Here is a 17,324-nt window from a genome sequence, read left to right on the forward strand (position 1 = left end):
AGGAAAGAATCAGAAGAATAATTTGAAAAGGTACATGCACCCCAATGTTTATAGCGGAATCATTTACAGTAACAACATGGAGGCAACCTAAATGTCCACAGACAATTGGGTTAAAAAGATGTGTGTGTGTATTTATATATGTATGTATATATATATATATATATATATATGCATGTGTTAGGTCACTTCAGTTGTGACCCACTCTTTGTAACGCAATGGACTGTAGCCCTCCAGGATCCTCTGTCCATGGGATTCTCATATACAATGGAATATTACTTGGGCATAAAAAAAGAATGAAATAATGTCATTTGCAGCAACATGGATGGTCGTAATGATTATCATACTAAGTGAAGTAAGCCAGGCAGAAGACAAATACCATATGATATTGCTTATATTTGAAATCTAAAAAAATACAAATGAATTTATATACAAAACAAAAATAAACCCACAGACATAGAAAACACTTATGATTACAAAGGGGGAAGGTGGGGCAGGGATAAACTAGGAGTTTGAGATTAACATACATACCCTACTGTATAAAAAGTAGATAACCGAACACCTACTATTTAGCACAGGGAACCATAGTTTATTTTGTAAAAACCTATTAGGGAAATGAATCTGAAGCAGATTCAGTTCAGTTCAGTTCAGTCGCTCAGTCGTGTCCGACTCTCCGCGACCCCATGAATCACAGCATGCCAGGCCTCCCTGTCCATCACCAACTCCCGGAGTTCACTCAAACTCATGTCCACAGAGTCGGTGATGCCATCCAGCCATCTCATTCTCCGTCGTCCCCTTCTCCCCCCGCCCCCAACCTGTCCCAGCATCAGAGTCTTTTCCAGTGAGTCAACTTGTCACATGAGGTGGCCAGAGTATTGCAGTTTCAGCTTTAGCAGATTATACATATGTAATTGAAGCATTTTGCTGTAGACCTAGAACTAACACAGCATTGTAAATCAACTATACTTCAATTAAAAAAATTTTTGTAATATGTGATTTCTGCAAGGAAGTAAAAAAATCTGTACAAATCTTTGTTTTGATGACATCATTTTGAATTTAATAAGTGACACTTGATAGCTTTAAAATGGTGTCTGTATATATATATATATGGAATGGAATATTACTCAGCCTTTAAAAAGTAAAATATTAACACTTCTATTTACAGCATTGTGGATGTACCTAGGGAATATTATGTTTAGTGAAATAAGTCAGTGAAAAACAAATACTATATATCACTTATATGTGGAATCTAAAAAATAACACAAAAGAATGTACATAAAAGAGAGAGACAGACTCACAGACTTAGGAAACAAACTTATGGTTATCAAAGGGCAGAGGGATGGAAGGAGGACAAATTAGGAGTAAGGGATTAACAGATACAAACTACTTTGTATAAAACAGATAAAGTAACAAGGATTTTTACTGTATAGTACAGGGAATTATATCCATTATCTTATAATAACCTATAATGGAATATCGGCTGCAAAAAGAATTACTTTTCTCTACACCTGACACTAACATAAGTCATCTATAATTCAATTTTTAAAAATTACTGGCTATTTTTCTCATTTAAAAAGTTTTTAGCATTATGGTTTAGAATGGCAGAGCTGACAAATTTACCTCTGTTCCTTCTGGAAACCCTAATAAAATGATAATAAAGGGATCTGGGGGGCAGGGGCACAGCTTCTGGAATCTTAGTTTCCTGACCAGGAATTGAACCCAGGCCTGCCAGTAGTGAGAAGATGGAGTCCTAACCACTGAACTGCCAGGGAATTCCCTAAAGAGGTTTTTCTAAAGGAATACATATCACAAGAACACGTATCTCAAAACACAAGAGACAGTCCTCCCCAAATTATGATTTGACTTAACAATTTTTCAATTTCATGGTGGTGCAGAAGTGACATGTGTTCAGGAGAAAGTGTACTTCAGATTTTGAGTTTTGGTCTTTTCCGGGCTAGTGATATGTGGTAAGTACTCTGTCAGTATGCTAGGTAGCGACAGCATCACAAGGGCAAACAGTTGTGCTGTTTTTCACTTTCAGTATGGTGTCCAATAACATAAGATACTCAACATTTTATTATAAAATAGGCTTTGTATTAGATGATTGCGGCCAACTGTAGGCTAATCTAAGTGTTCTGAGCATGTATAAGGTAGGCTAGATTAGGTTGTGATTTTCACTAGGTTGGATGTATTAAAGGCATGTTCAACTTATGATGAGTTTATAGGGACAAAACCTCATGGTAAGTTGAGAAAGATCTGTATGTTTTCTTTAAGTTTTTTTAAAGTTTTTATCTTTTTTAAGAGTAAAATCAGGACTTTCCTGGTGGTCCAGTGGCTAAGACCCCACGCTCCCAAGGCAGGGGGCCTGGGTTCGATTCTTGGTCAGGGAACTCGATCCCCCATGCTGCAACTAAGAGTTTGCATGTTGCAACTAAGGATCTCAAGTGCCACAACTAAGACCCAGCACAGCAATATAAATAAATATTAAAAAAAAAATCCACTCGGAATTTATCTCCCTATACGGTGTGAATCAGGGGACCAACTTCATTTTTTTATATTTGGAAATATATATACAAATATATGTACAAATGTTACAATTTCCACTCTTTTCTATTAATCTATTTGCCTATCTTTGTGCCCATATCACAGTTTTAAATACTATATTTGTATTTGGTAGAATATGTCCTCCCACTTTTTTTTTCTAACTCTTCTAGTGTATAAGAATGCAATTGATTTTTCTAATCAGCTTTATAGCGTGCCACTGTAAACACAAATGGAGCTTCAGTTACCAGACATCTGTGGACAGCTTTTAAGAGGAAGGATGTAGAATCACAAACAAAAGAAGCAACTTGGAAGAAACAGAGACTGTGCAGAAAGAAAAATTTAGCAAGGACACAAAACTTTACTCTATTGGAAATATGAGATGATATACCCATAAACCAGAACGAGAAGCTACAAAAGAGGAATAAACAAAATAAGAGGAAATTTTGGGAGTTTAAAAAAAGGTGACAGAAACGAAAAACTATTACCAAAAGATTTTGATGATAAAGTTGAGGAAATCTCCAAGATAGCAGACCAAATAACAGAGATAGAAAATAGGAGGAAAAAAGCAAACTAGAATGGTATCAGTTCAGTTCAGTCAGTTCAGTTCAGTTCAGTCGCTCAGTTGTGTCCGACTCTTTGCGACCCCATGAATCACAGCACGCCAGGCCTCCCTGTCTATCACCAACTCCCAGAGTTCACTCAAACTCATGTCCATCGAGTCGGTGATGCCATCCAGCCATCTCATTCTCTGTCGTCCCCTTCTCCTCCCGCCCCCAATCCCTCCCAACATCAGACTCTTTTCCAGTGAGTCAACTCGTCGCATGAGGTGGCCAAAGTGTTGGAGTTTCAGCTTTAGCATCAGTCCTTCCAATGAACACCCAGGACTGATCTCCTTTAGAATGGACTGGTTGGATCTCCTTGCAGTCCAAGGGACTCTCAAGAGTCTTCTCCAGCACCACAGTTCAAAAGCATCAATTCTTCGGCGATCAGCTTTCCTCACAGTCCAACTCTCACATCCATACATGACCATGGGAAAAACTATAGCCTTGACTAGATGGACCTTGGTTGGCAAAGTAATGTCTCTGCTTTTTAATATGCTGTCTAGGTTGGTCATAACTTTCCTTCGAAGGAGTAAGCATCTTTTAATTTCCTGGCTGCAATCAGCATCTGCAGTGATTTTGGAGCCCAAAAAATAAAGTCTGACACTGTTTCCACTGTTTCCTCATCTATTTCCCATGAAGTGATGGGACCAGTTGCCATGATCTTCATTTTCTGAATGGTGAGCTTCAAGCCAAACTTTTCACTCTCCTCCTTCACTTTCATCAAGAGGCTTTTTACTTATCAATAACTTGAGAAAATATCTCAGAAGGGAAGGATATTACTTTCTAACATGAAAGGACTCACCACGTGCTAGATACCAAGGATGAAAATAAACCCACTCCAAGGCACATCATATGAAATTTCAGAACACTAGAGTTGAAGGAGAATCCAGCTAATTTGAGACAGAGAAAAAAATCAGAGGATGAGAAATCACAATATTCTCAAACTTTAACAGCAATACTGGATTTAAAAAGACAACTTAAAATACTGAAGGAAAATTGTTTCCAATCTAAAATTGTATATCCAGTTAAACTATGAATTAAATATGGCAATATAATAGTCATGTTTAGACATGAAAGAAGCCTAAAAGAGAGTATATCTTTTTAAATATAAAAAGATATTTAATAGAAAAAGACTGATGCTTTCTCACTAACATTAGGAACAAAGCCAGGCTATGTGCTCTCACTGCTTCTATTGAACATCATGCTAGATGATCCAGCTAGAACAATAGGGTCAGAAAATGAAATGAAATATTTGGAATGGAAAGGAAGAAGTAAAACTATATTTAAAGATACCATGATTTTATATGTAGAAAAAGGATCCTAAGGAATAAACAACAAAAAAAATTACTAATAGTAATAAATGGCATCACCAATTCAATGGACATGAACTTGGGCAAACTCTGGAAGATGGTGAGGGACAGGGAAGCCTCGTGTGCTGCAGTCCATGGCGTCGCGGAGAGTCAGACACGACTTGGCGACTGAATAATGACCACAATAAAAGAGTATCACAAGGTTTCAGGATATTAAGATCAATATACCAAAAAAAATATTGGCAACAATTTGAAAATGACATTAAGTCATTCACAATAGCATAACTAATAGTAAAATATTTAAGGATAATTTTGGAAGAATAAGTGCAAAAGCTTACCATTGAAAACTACAAAAATTGCTGAGATAAAATCTAAATAAAAGGAGAGCAATACCATGTTCACAGTGTGTGATATGTTGCTTCAGTTGTGTCTGACTCTGTGTGACCCTATGGACTATAGCCTACTAGGCTCCTCTGTCCATGGGGATTTTCCAGGCAAGAACACTGGAGTGGGTTGCCATGCCCTCCTTCAAGGGATCTTCCCAACCCAGGGATTGAACACAGGCCTCTTGTATCTCCTGCATTGGCAGGGAGGTTCTTTACCACTAGCGCCACCTGGGAAGCCTCCTTGGAACACAAACAATATTAAGATAGCAATTCTGCCCAAAATAACCTATAAATCTAATACAGTTTATTAAATACAATTTATTTGTATATAAGTTTATTTATATACAATAAACTTAATGCAACTTTTTAACATGTAAATTAACAAGCACAGCTGTTTCTCATTTTTTATTTGCTTCTTATTCTTTTTTTTTGGCCTTCCCATACAGGTTATGGCATCTCAGTTCCCCAACCAGTGTTCAAACCCATGCACCCTACAGTGGAAGTGTGGAGTCTTAACCACTGGACCACAAGGGAAGTCCCAATATGCAGTGCTTAATGTGCAGTCCTTAATGTGAAGTCTTTAATGTGCAGTGCTGTTTTGGAAGGGAAACTAGGTGAGTTAGTTTTAAAAAGTCATAGGGAACTGACTGCTACATCCCTTTCAGATCATTTTCTATAGGCTTCTTGAAATCACCCATGTTGGAGGAGAAATTACAAAAATAAGACTTACCTTTCTTCTTTAAAATAACAGAAGAGAGAGAGAGGGAGTGGGGAGGTTTTGGTGAGTTTTGATATTCTTTAGCCTGAAAGGCTCAAGGAGGGTGGCCCATAGGAGGCAGTGTGTAGGGCTGGGAGGACTATATGTCTTAGATTGGGTCCCCCTAGAAATAGACTCTGATATGGAGAGTTTAATGCAGATTTATTTAGGAGTGCTCTTGAGAGAAATGCCTGTAGGAAATTGAAGAAATAAAGATTCCACAAAGGGAGCGGCTGACACAGTGTGGTTGCAATTGAATCCTCAACTGATCCTAGCATTTTACAGGGAGTTCTGGATGGCTCAGTGGTAAAAGAATCCACCTGCCAATTCAGGAGACACCGGAGACATGGGTTCGATCCCTGGGTCGAGAAGATCCCCTGGAGAAGGAAATGGCTACCCACTCCAATACTCTTGCCTGGAGAATCCCATGGACAGAGAAGCCTGGCTGTCTACAGTCCATAGCATCCCAAAGAGTCAGACACGACCAAGCGACTAAAAAGCAACTGGAATGGAGATAATTCTTCTGCACTGTCCCAAATTAAAGGCAAAGAAAAGACATACCCATTTGAATACAGAGTTCCAAAGAATAGCAAGGAGAGATAAAGCCTTCCTCAGTGATCAGTGCAAAGAAATAGAGGAAAACAATAGAATGGGAAACACAAGAGATCTCGTCAAGAAAATCAGAGATACCACGGGAACATTTCCTGCAAAGATGGACACAATAAAGGACAGAAATGGTATGGACCTAACAGAAGCAGATATTAAGAAGAGGTGGCAATAATACATGGAAGAACTAAACAAAAAAGATCTTCATGACCCAGATAATCACGATGGTGTGATCACTCACCTAGAGCCAGACATCCTGGAATGTGAAGTCAAGTGGGTCTTAGAAAGCATCACAATGAACAAAGTGATGGAATTCCAGTTGAGCTATTTCAAATCCTAAAAGATGATGCTGTGAAAGTGCTGCACTCGATATGCCAGCAAATTTGGAAAATTCAGCACTGGCCACAGGACTGGTCAGTTTTCATTCCAATTTCAAAGAAAGGCAATGCCAAAGAATGCTCAAACTACTGCATAATTGCATTCATCTCACACACTAGCAAAATAATGCTCTAAATTCTCCAAGCCAGGGTTTAAAAGTACATGAACCATGAACTTCCAGATGTTCAAGCTGGATTTAGAAAAGGCAGAGGAACCAGAGATCAAATTGCCAACATCCACTGGATCATAGAAAAACCAAGAGAGTTTCAGAAAAACATCTACTTCCGCTTTATTGACTATGCCAAAGCCTTTGACTGTGTGGATTACAACAAACTGTGGGAAATTCTTCAAGAGATGGAAATACCAGACCACCTGATCTGCCTCCTGAGAAATCTGTATGCAGGTCCAGAAGCAACAGTTAGAACTGAACATAGAACAACAGACTGGTTCCAAATCGGGAAAGGAGTATGTCAAGGCTGTATATTGGCACCATGCTTATTTAACTTATATACAGAGTACATCATGAGAAACGCTGGGCTGGATGAAGCAAAAACTTGACACGAGATTGCTGGGAGAAATATCAATAACCTCAGATATGCAGATGACACCACCGTTATGGCAGAAAGCAAAGAAAAACTAAAGAGCCTCTCAATGAAATGAAAGAGGAGAGTGAAAAAGTTGGTTTAAAACTCAACATTCAGAAAACTAAGATTATGGCATCTGGTTCCATCACTTCATGATAGATGGGGAAACAGTGACAGACTTTATTTTTGGGGGCTCCAAAATCACTGCAGATGGTGACTGCAGCCATGAGATTAAAAGACACCTGCTCCTTGGAAGAAAAGTTATGACCAACCTAGAAAGCATGTTAAATAGCAGAGACGTTACTTTGGCAATAAAGGTCCATCTAGTCAAAGCTATGGTTTTTCCAGTGGTCATGTATGGATGTGAGAGTTGAACTATAATGAAAGCTCAGTGCTGAAGAATTGATGCTTTTGAACTGTGGTGTTGGAGAAGACTCTTGAACGTCCCTTGGACTGCAAGGAGATCCAACCAGTCCATTCTAAAGGAGATGAATCCTGTGTGTTCATTGGAAGGGCTGATGCTGAAGCTGAAACTTGAATATTTTGGCCACCTGATGCGAATAACTGACTCATTTGAAAATACCCTGATGCTGGGAAAGATTGAAGGCAGGAGGAGAAGGGGATGACAGAGAATGAGATGGTTGAATGGCATCACCGACTCAATGGACATCAGTTTGAGTAAACTCTGGGAGTTGGCGATGGACAGGGAGGCCTGGTGTGCTGTATTCCATGGGGTCACAAAGAGTCGGACACGACTGAGTGACTGAACTGAACTGAAAAGGCAAAGGGGCCTGGACTTTGTATCCTTGAATCAGCCCATCATTGACTTCAGGAAACCTGCTGGGATAGGATGAGACAGTTCAATGTGTCTGAGCTAATTTCTAGTTGGGAGGCAGCTGAGAGCCATCAGCAACTGATCTTCCCAGTAGCTGGGACAGGCTCGCGATCTTAAAGAGAAGATCTGGGTGAAGCACTATGGTGTCTACAACCGTTTACTACTGCCACTGCTTGGATCCATACTTATGGTTAGTTTACCCAGTTCGGGGGAAAGTTTCCATAGGACTCTGGTTTTATTTCTTGGAGGAAATTTAAGAGAATGTTTAGTGGAAAACTCTACAGCCTTAACTACTGCGATTGGTTTGGGGGCTCCAGTGGATTCTTATTATCCTCCCTTCTGCACCACTAACTCTAGATTTTCCTTATCTTTGGTGAGCGCCTCTGCTGGTCTAGGCAGCCAGATAGTGGGATGACCCCGGCCTTCATTCGAGAGTGCCTTGGTTACCATGCCCTTCCCAGGCTGTGGCTGGTATATTTTTCTATTTACTGTTAAAACTGAGCATGGTAACAGCAAGAGTGGATGACCTGAATGCCAGCATTTTCTTCCTGGCTCCCTCATATCGCTGCAGTCATCCATCCTTCATCATAGTCAATTATTCCGGCCAGTAGGAGGACTTCTTTTCTTGCCTGCTGGTCTCTTGCTACCAAGACCCCAAAGTTATAAAGGGATTCTTACTGTGACCCCTGGAGGAAGCATTACATCTCTGGTTTCCAGGACTTCTGGACCTCAAAATCAAATTCCCCACGTTTCACTGTGAGTGCGGATAAGTAGAGGCTGCTTGATTTCTATCATACATCCATGCAATCAATTCCCAGATCCATGTAATCTTCCTACTGAGGATACAGAATCATACAGTTGCCATTGATTTAGGGTATATATTATATTCTGGAGGATGGTACCCTATTGATTTAGGGGGTATATTTTGGAGATGGTCCAAACCCTCTTGGGGTTTCATCTTGAAGCTGTGTCTTTAAGAGGTCACCAAACTGCTCTATCAGACTGGTGGCCTCTGGGTGGGGCAGTGTAGGATCAGTGGATCTTTGGGTCATGTTCCCACTGCCACATCCCCTTTACTGTAACGTGGATCCCTTTGTCTAAAATTATATAAGGTGGATTCCGTATCAATAGATCATGTACTCTGTAAGTCCTTATAGAGAGGTATTAGCCAAGACCCTATGGGCAGGAAAGGCAAGCCTATACTCGGAATATGTGTCAATCCCAGTCAAAAGTGATGGGAAATCTAGTGTCCCCAACTTATCCCTAATTATCTACTTCTTCTCCTCAAGAGACTGCACCATATTAGAGGCTCAGTGCTGCTGCTGCTGCTAAGTCGCTTTAGTCGTGTCCGACTCTGTGCGACCCCATAGACGGCAGCCCACGAGGCTCCCCCATCCCTGGGATTCTCCAGGCAAGAACACTGGAGTGGGTTGCCATTTCCTTCTCCAATGCATGAAAGTGAAAAGTGAAAGTGAAGTTGCTCAGTCGTGTCTGACTCTTAGCGACCCCATGGACTGTAGCCTACCAGGCTCCTCCGTCCATGGGATTTCCCAGGCAAGAGTACTGGAGTGGGGTGCCATTGCCTTCTCTGATTATATATATATATATATTTGGCTGCACCAAGTTTTAGTTGAGGTATGCAAATTCTTAGCTGGGTCATGGGGGACCTAGCTCCCTGACCAGGGATCGAACCCAGGCCCTCTGCACTGGCAGCTTGGAGTCTTAACCACTGGACTGCCAGAAAGTCCCGTTAGTGTTGGCATTTTCAATGGTAGTTGCATGCTGGCAGCAGCAGTAGCTGACTGAGCCTTGGTGAGTCGGAGCTCACACTGCTGGACCCATGGATAACCTCTGTCCCACCACCAGTTTCTCTACTCAGTGTATTCATCAAATGGAACTGGGTGGTTGATGATGGACAGTGGCAAAATCTTTCTGTCTTCTTTGGTTGTTTAGTGTCTCGTCCATGATGAATGCTTTCTCTTTTTTCCTTTTTTGGTTGAGCAGTGAGGCATGTGGGATCTTAGTTCCCCGACCAGACATCAAACCAGTGCCCCCTCCAGAGGAAGCAAGAGTCTTAACCACTGGACTGCCAGGGATGTCCCGATGGATGCTTTCTTGGTGGGTGTTAACGTGTGATAGAAAGACCTTTACACTTTAAGACTACGCCTATAGGTCCATCCACATCTCATCCTCAGACCTTCTTGTCCCTAATTTTTCATTCTTTGTCTTTTCAAGCCCCTGACCAGACTACCAGGCTACTTGTGACTATGTATATTCTCACCTTCTTGTTCCACAAAAAGTGGATGATCAGATGTACTGTCTAAATCTCTGTCCCTTGGAAGGATCTCTCCTCACCACTGTCTTTTCAGGCCACTCCTGATGGGTTGCAATGCAGCAGCAGTCAATTTTTGGCTTTTACCCACATTCCATGCCAACTCATGTCTGAACAAGCTTATTCCTTCTCTAATCCCTCGTTCACAAGGGATCCTTGTCATAGGCTGAATGTCTGTGCCCCCCTCCATGCATGTGTTGAAACCTAACCCCCAGTGTGATGGTATTTGGAGATGGGACCTTTGGGAAGTGATTAGAGCATTAGGCAGAGCATGAATCAGATTAGTTCCCTTACATAAGAGACCTCAGAGGGCTCCTCTGCCCCTTCCTCCGTGTGAGGACACGGTGTGAAGACAGCTGTCTATGAACCAGGAAACATTTAATCTGCTGGCACCTTGATTTTGGACTTAGCAGCCTATAGAGCTATGAGGTTAATTTATGTTTTTTTTTATAAGTCACCCAGTCTATGGTATTATGTTACAGAAGCCCAAATGGATGAAGATGATTCTCAATAGGGTCATGTGAGCTGAGACAGAGAGATGCTTGTTGAATGACATGAGAGTCTGGGTCACTTATTTTCTGACCCTAATTATTTTATGCTCTCTGACCCTACTTATGCCTGAACCCAAAGATGTCACTTCCATTTTACAATGTGTTCTTGCTGGGCCCACCCTTCCTAATGACATGAAGGATCAGGTAGAGTCCAGCTTGTGATGGTTCTGGCTACTGGGTCACTTGATGAAATGTAAGAGCTGCTCTTCAAATGATATGTATTTCTCTGCTGCAGATGGCATGGCTTTGCTCCATAGCCCTGTGGGTCTACATTATGATTCTATTAGAGCTTGCCAAACCGCACACACTACAGATATTCTAGTTTCATTAGGTCTGCTGGGTCATATGACTGCAGGGGCCTTTTTTGCTTTGGTCCCACTCAAAGTTGACAGCCTTCACTGTCAGCTAGTAAATTTTTCAGAGTTGTATTCTCAAGTGTGAAATGTATTTCTCCTAAATCCTGAGTAAATAGGTAATGTGTTTTTTCTTAGTGATGGAAGATATGAGGTGCAACAATCAGTCCTTTGCCTCAGAGAGGATATCTAGCATGTCCCAGACCACTGGACCTCTGAAAACTTCACCAATGTGGCAGTTGCCTGGACCTTTACAGGAATGTTTCCCACCCTCTGATCATGTGTCTTTCCAGGACCTCCAATATACTTTCATTTTGTCCTCTTCTGATCTGGTTAGCACGATGTTATATATACAGTTGACTCTTGAAGAATGCAGAGGTTAGGGCTTCTAACCATCTGCACAGCCAAAAGTCCAAGTATAATTTCATAGTTAGCCCTTCGAATATATGACTCTGTGTCCACGGATTCAACCACCTGCAGATAATGTAGTACTATAATATATATTGAATGAAAAAAATCCATATATAAGTGGACCCACAGAGTTCAAACCTGTGTTGTTCAATGGTCCATTGTATAGTGGACCAATATGATGTTTTTCAAAATGTCCAAATAGTCAAACTCCCATCAGATTCTATTACAACAGAGGACCAGAGAGTTAACACAGTCCTGGGGAAGACTGTAAGTGTATATTGCTCAACTTCCCATGTGGATGAAACTGCTAGTGGACCTCCTTTCTGATCTGTCTGGGATGGAAAATAACATATTCACCAGATTAATGACTACATGCTCCCAACTAGAGGTGGTATTAAACTGCCCTGTACAGTTGCCATTTGGGACACAACAATTGCAATTGGAGTTACTCTTTAAGTAAGTTTATGGTAGACCATTGTCATCTGTCATGATCTATCCAGTTTTTAAGAGCCAAACTGGTGGTATGAAAGGGGCCACCTCTCTTTTATTCTTTGTGTCTTGGAGGGTGGCACTAACCTCTTCCATTTTCCCTAGGATATGGTATTGTTTTATTTATTCTCTTGAGGTTGGGTAGTCTCAGGCATCTAGTTGGCCTTCATCACTTACTCTACAGGTCAAAAGCCACTGAGTGTTCTGCAATGGATGTCCACTGCTACTATATGTTATGGTATTGGGGAAGTGACCACCTGGTGGATCCCTGGTCTCAGTGAATATCCTTTGAACCAGACCTTAGCGCAGGACTCCATTTATGATCTGGGCCCCACGTGTTACTTCTCTAACAAGGGGTCAGGGTACAAATTTGGGTTGTCAACTGTCAATGTTAATTCAGATCCTTTGTCCAAAAATCCTCAGAAGGTCTGAGTATTCTCCCTTTTTTCAATAACGGTCATCAACGTAAATGAGTTGTTTAGATATTTTTACTTTTCTTAGCATGAGCTATCATTTTCCCCAAGCCTCCGAGAAGAGTATTCATCAAGATTCCAGGGGGATCTTGCCAGGATTTAAATCCTAAGTCCCAGGAGAGTGCTCCCTTATTAATAAATTCTTCCACATCTAACTTTATGTTCTACTTCGTTTGATCCAGCACTCTTGGCATCCAGGTCTACGTGCAATACTACCAAATTCTGCTTGGTCTTTGAATCCCTGCATCAACCATTCATTCACTGGGCCCTACAGGAGGGCACATGACGTTGGCTGAAGCGGTTTCCTGCCACAGAAGTCACTGCCACAAGGGAAGAAGCTGCGTGCTCTCACTGCTATTCCCAGAAGCTGGGGAAGGGCGCACTGGCTCGGAACAGGGGGCTTGGGTGGAGTACTATAATATCCACTAAACCAGGAAGGAAGTATCATTTCACAGAGATGTGCCCAGGACTGTGCTAGAGCTCCTCACCCCCACCCCTGCTCCTGGGGTTCTATAGTCCAGCTCTCAAGAACCTCATAAACAATATACAATATATTTTTTAAAATCTGTATATTGGACTTTCCTGGAGGTGCCCAGTGGTTAAGGAGGCACCAGTTCAATCCCTGATCAGGGAACTAAGATCCCACATGCGGCATGGTGCAAAGGGAAAAAAAAAAAAGTCTATGTATTGTCTGCTTCCACCTACTAGAGCATCAGCTCTAGGAGGGCAGAAACTATGTTTCCCTAGGGGCTAGCGCTTGATTCATCATTGAATGAATCTTAATTAGAGGCCTGAAATATGAAGAAGTAGGAAGTGGCTATGTGTTAAGCAGAATAACAGTGGCAAGCATCCAAAGAAGGGGAAGTGGAGCTCAGTGGGGCATGAAGCCTTCATTTGGAGCCAAGGCAAGAGACACAAGGTTGAGCATTCTCTAGTTAAGGTGAGACTAGAAGCGCTCCTGACGTGGGTTTTACTCCTGCAGCCTACGGTCTTCAGTCCAATCTCCTTGGATGCATGTTAAATCTTCCAAGCATCCAAATGACTGGGGGAGAGACTTCACATTCCACAGGAGAGGCACTGTGGAACATCAGATGGAGACTCAAAAGCCTGGCTTAGCTGTTAACTAGCCGCATGGCCTGGGGAAGACTCAGGCGCTCTTGGTGCAGCGCATCCTCACCCTCAGCGCGGCGCATCCTCACCCTCGGCGCAGCGCATCCTCACCCTCGGCGCGGCGCAGCCTCACCCTCAGCGCGGCGCATCCTCATCCTCAGTGCATCCTCACCCTCAGCACAGCGCATCCTCATCCTCAGCGCATCGTCATCCTCGGCGTGGCGCATCCTCATGCTCATCCTCAGCATATCCTCATCCTCAGCATATCCTTATCCTCAGCGCGGCACATCCTCACCCTCAGCGTGGCGCATCCTCATCCTCATCCTCAGCACAGCATATCCTCGTCCTCTGTACAGTGGCATAGTGGGCGCACTCTACCACTGCTTTGCACAGCTGGTTCAAGGACCAAGAGAACTAACGCACATGAAGCAGGCTACTCTCCGCAGTTTGTCAGCATAAGGGAAGGCTGCTTACTCCTGGGAGACCTGGGCTGACAGAGGAGACAGACACTGGGCAAACTCCGGACTCTGGCTGTGCGCAGTCTGCCCACATTCTCTGGTTAACTCTGTCCTCCCGAGCTTCCACTCATGCACAGACAGACATCAGCTGCTGGTCAGTACCTGAGCTGCTGCTGCTGCTGCTGCTGCTGCTAAGTCGCTTCAGTCGTGTCCGACTCTGTGCGACCCCATAGACAGCAGCCCACCAGGCTCCCCCGTCCCTGGGATTCTCCAGGCAAGAACACTGGAGTGGGTTGCCATTTCCTTCTCCAAGTACCTGAGCTAATTGGTTTTAAAGTCTTTTCCTTATCTTTGCCCCTGACACGCAGGAGCTGTGCAGCAGCAGCGTGTCTATGCAGCAGCAGCGTGTCTATGCAGATGGAGGGAGTGGTGTCCCCACTATGGTCTCCATCCAGTCTCTGGTTTGAAAGCAAGGACCGGCTCTGTATCTGCAGGCTCCTGGCCCGGCAGTGCCTGGCAGAGTTTCTGGCTGTGTTTGTGCTCATGGTAGGCGGCCTAACTGAGGGGGAGGAAAGAAGGGAGGCGGGCTCCTCCTAGTGTCTTTGCTCTCCCTCTGGGTGTACTAGGAAGACAACCCCTGCATCAGTCTCTTGTTCCTCTCTTCCTCTCCTACCTTCTCCTTTCATTCCTGTCACTTCCATCTCTTACCCTCCTTCGCTTCCTTTACTCTCCCCTGTTTCTCCCATCTTTTCTCTCACCCCCCCTTCTGATTTTTCTTGCTGATCCCTCAAGTCCGTTCATCAATCTTGGCCATTCCCCTCTCTTCCCAGTCTCTCTCCCCTATGGGTCTCCCAGGCTCCCTATTCTTGGTTCCCTCTTACTCATCGTTCTTTTCTCCACCAGCTCCTCATACAGGGTCTTTGGCCCAGGCTGTCACCAGTGTAGGAACCAAAGGAAACTTCTCCACTGTGTTTCTGGCTGGCTCTCTGGGCGTTATGCTAGCCATCTATGTGAGTGGTGATGTCTCAGGTGAGGCGGGTGAGGTCTGGTCCTCAGACAGGGTAGGATGTACACTTGAATCTGGTAATAGTGAAAAGGCGGATCCCTTGGTGACTCACAGACATTATCCCCTTGAGCTTGACAGTGCCCTGGACTGAGATATACTTCTGGCCCAGTCCAGTCCCTTCTCTCTGTGTATCTTACGCTCCCACTTCACATTAAGCCTCCACTCAGGTAGACAGAGCTCTACGGCAAGGCATCACGGGTAAATGCACTCATCTTGTGTCTCCTACCTAAGCCCTCTGGGGTTCATCTTCGCTTAAGACTTCACCAGCTTGTTCCTCAGACTCACATTGCATCACGTACTGTAATAGAAAGAGCAGACAGACCCAGGTTTGAACTTCGCTTCACTGCATGACCTTAACAAGTCGCTTAACCTCCTTCAGTCTCACCTTCCTAACGTATGTGATGAGAACAGTAACATTTGACTTAAGAGTTGTGGGGAGGAATAGCAGTGTAACTGGTGACAGTGCCTGATAGTGACACTTAATGCATATTGGTTTTCTTTTGTTGATCCTTGAAGGGGCCCACCTGAATCCAGCCTTCTCCCTGCCCGTTTGCCTCTGGGGACGCCTCCCCTGGGCCACGTTTCTCATTTACTCCTTGGTGCAGTTGCTGTCTGCTTCCTGTGCCTCTGGAGTCACCTATGCTCTCTATTACGGTAACAGAGAACAAGGTCGGGGGCACCTGTGTGTGGTTAACTACGCCTTAGAGCAGCTTTGAATGAGCAAAGATGGAAATCCTGGGTGTCCCCTACCCTACAGATGCCCTACAGAACTACACAGGTGGGAGCCTGACAGTGACTGGTCCCAAGGAGATGGCTTCCAGCTTTGCCACCTACCCTGCCCCTTATCTGTCTCTGAGCAATGGCTTCCTGGATCAGGTAGGCATAAGAGGGCGACCCGGGAAAGCCACAACCTTTGCCCTTTTTCCCCTGGAAGCTCGGCCTGCTGCATAGGCTCTGGGTGTGTTGTGGGGCTGGCTTTACCTTTGCATCTCACGTTCCCCAGTTGCCTGAGTTGGACAAAGTCAGATGCCACGGGGTGGCAGCCTGGAGTGTTTGGGTGAGATAGGGCAGGTGGAGCGCCTGGCAGCTGGTGGGAGTCCCCCTGCCTCTGTTGACCCCAAGGTTCTGGGCACCTGGATGCTAATGGTGGGGATCCTGGCTATTCTGGACACACGGAACAAGGGAGTGCCTGCAGGTCTGGAGCCTGTGGTGTTGGGGTTACTGATCCTGGCCATCACGCTATCCATGGGTGCCAACTGTGGGCTCCCAATCAACCCTGCCCAGGACCTTGGCCCACGGCTTTTCACCTGCATAGCTGGCTGGGGCCCTGAAGTCTTCAGGTAGCCTCCCCTGGTGTGTGCTTCCACTCACATCCCTCTGCTAAGGGCTCTGGCCCTGGGTCTCCAGCTCTCTCCTTTTCAATAGTTCTCTTGGCATCTCAGGACAGTTTGAGCCTCCTCTAAGCCCCATTTCCCCCTTTATGTCTTGTCCCCTTTCTCCCCTTTTACTCTTTTCATTGAAACAGTAAGATTTAGAGGTTGTGTTCGACAAAATGCATGTATCAGACAATCCCTAAAGATCAAGCTCTCCTGGGGTCTCCTCCTCTCTGAGTGCTATGCTTTGGTGCCACAACACTCTTTCTGGTGTCTCTCACCCCACGAACTGCTTTAGGGAGTTTTCTGAATACCCTCAGTTCTTCAGAGGGAAGGCTAAGGGACTCACCCTGATATCTCCCTTCTGTTCTTGTCTGGCAGTGCTGGCAATGGTTGGTGGTGGGTTCCTGTGGTGGGCCCTCTAGTGGGGGCCACGCTTGGCACAGCCACATACCAGCTGCTGGTGGCACAGCACCATCCTGAAGACTCAGAGCCATGTCAGGATCTAGAGTGTGCCCAACGGGAAGCCTCAGACTCGGGAAGTCCGGCTGCAACTCAGCTACAGGAGAGTAAGCTGTGACTCTGACAGTCCTCACCTCCCTCATGGACACTGAAGAGGGCCAGAGACCCCATGCCTGGTGACAAGATGTTCTTTCTCTTTATTAATACGCCAGGCCCTGGGCATCTCCTCCTAAACTGGGGAGGATGC

At 44.2% G+C, this 17,324-nt stretch overlaps 1 protein-coding gene across 1 annotated transcript; it reads left to right on the top strand.

Annotated features, from left to right (window-relative positions):
• The first annotated feature begins 11,117 nt into the window (after window positions 1-11,117).
• Window positions 11,118-17,195, top strand: AQP10 (aquaporin 10). The gene is made up of 7 exons (XM_055403765.1): window positions 11,118-11,143; window positions 14,647-14,726; window positions 15,092-15,205; window positions 15,759-15,896; window positions 16,000-16,118; window positions 16,365-16,582; window positions 16,997-17,195. Exons 1-7 carry the CDS (start codon window positions 11,118-11,120, stop codon window positions 17,193-17,195), a joined length of 894 nt encoding a protein of 297 aa, XP_055259740.1.
• The last annotated feature ends 129 nt before the right edge of the window (window positions 17,196-17,324 follow it).

Source organism: Moschus berezovskii, chromosome 4 (assembly GCF_049115385.1).
Source record: "Moschus berezovskii isolate FMDL1 chromosome 4, NW_MosBer_1.0, whole genome shotgun sequence".
Taxonomy (NCBI): domain Eukaryota; kingdom Metazoa; phylum Chordata; class Mammalia; order Artiodactyla; family Moschidae; genus Moschus; species Moschus berezovskii.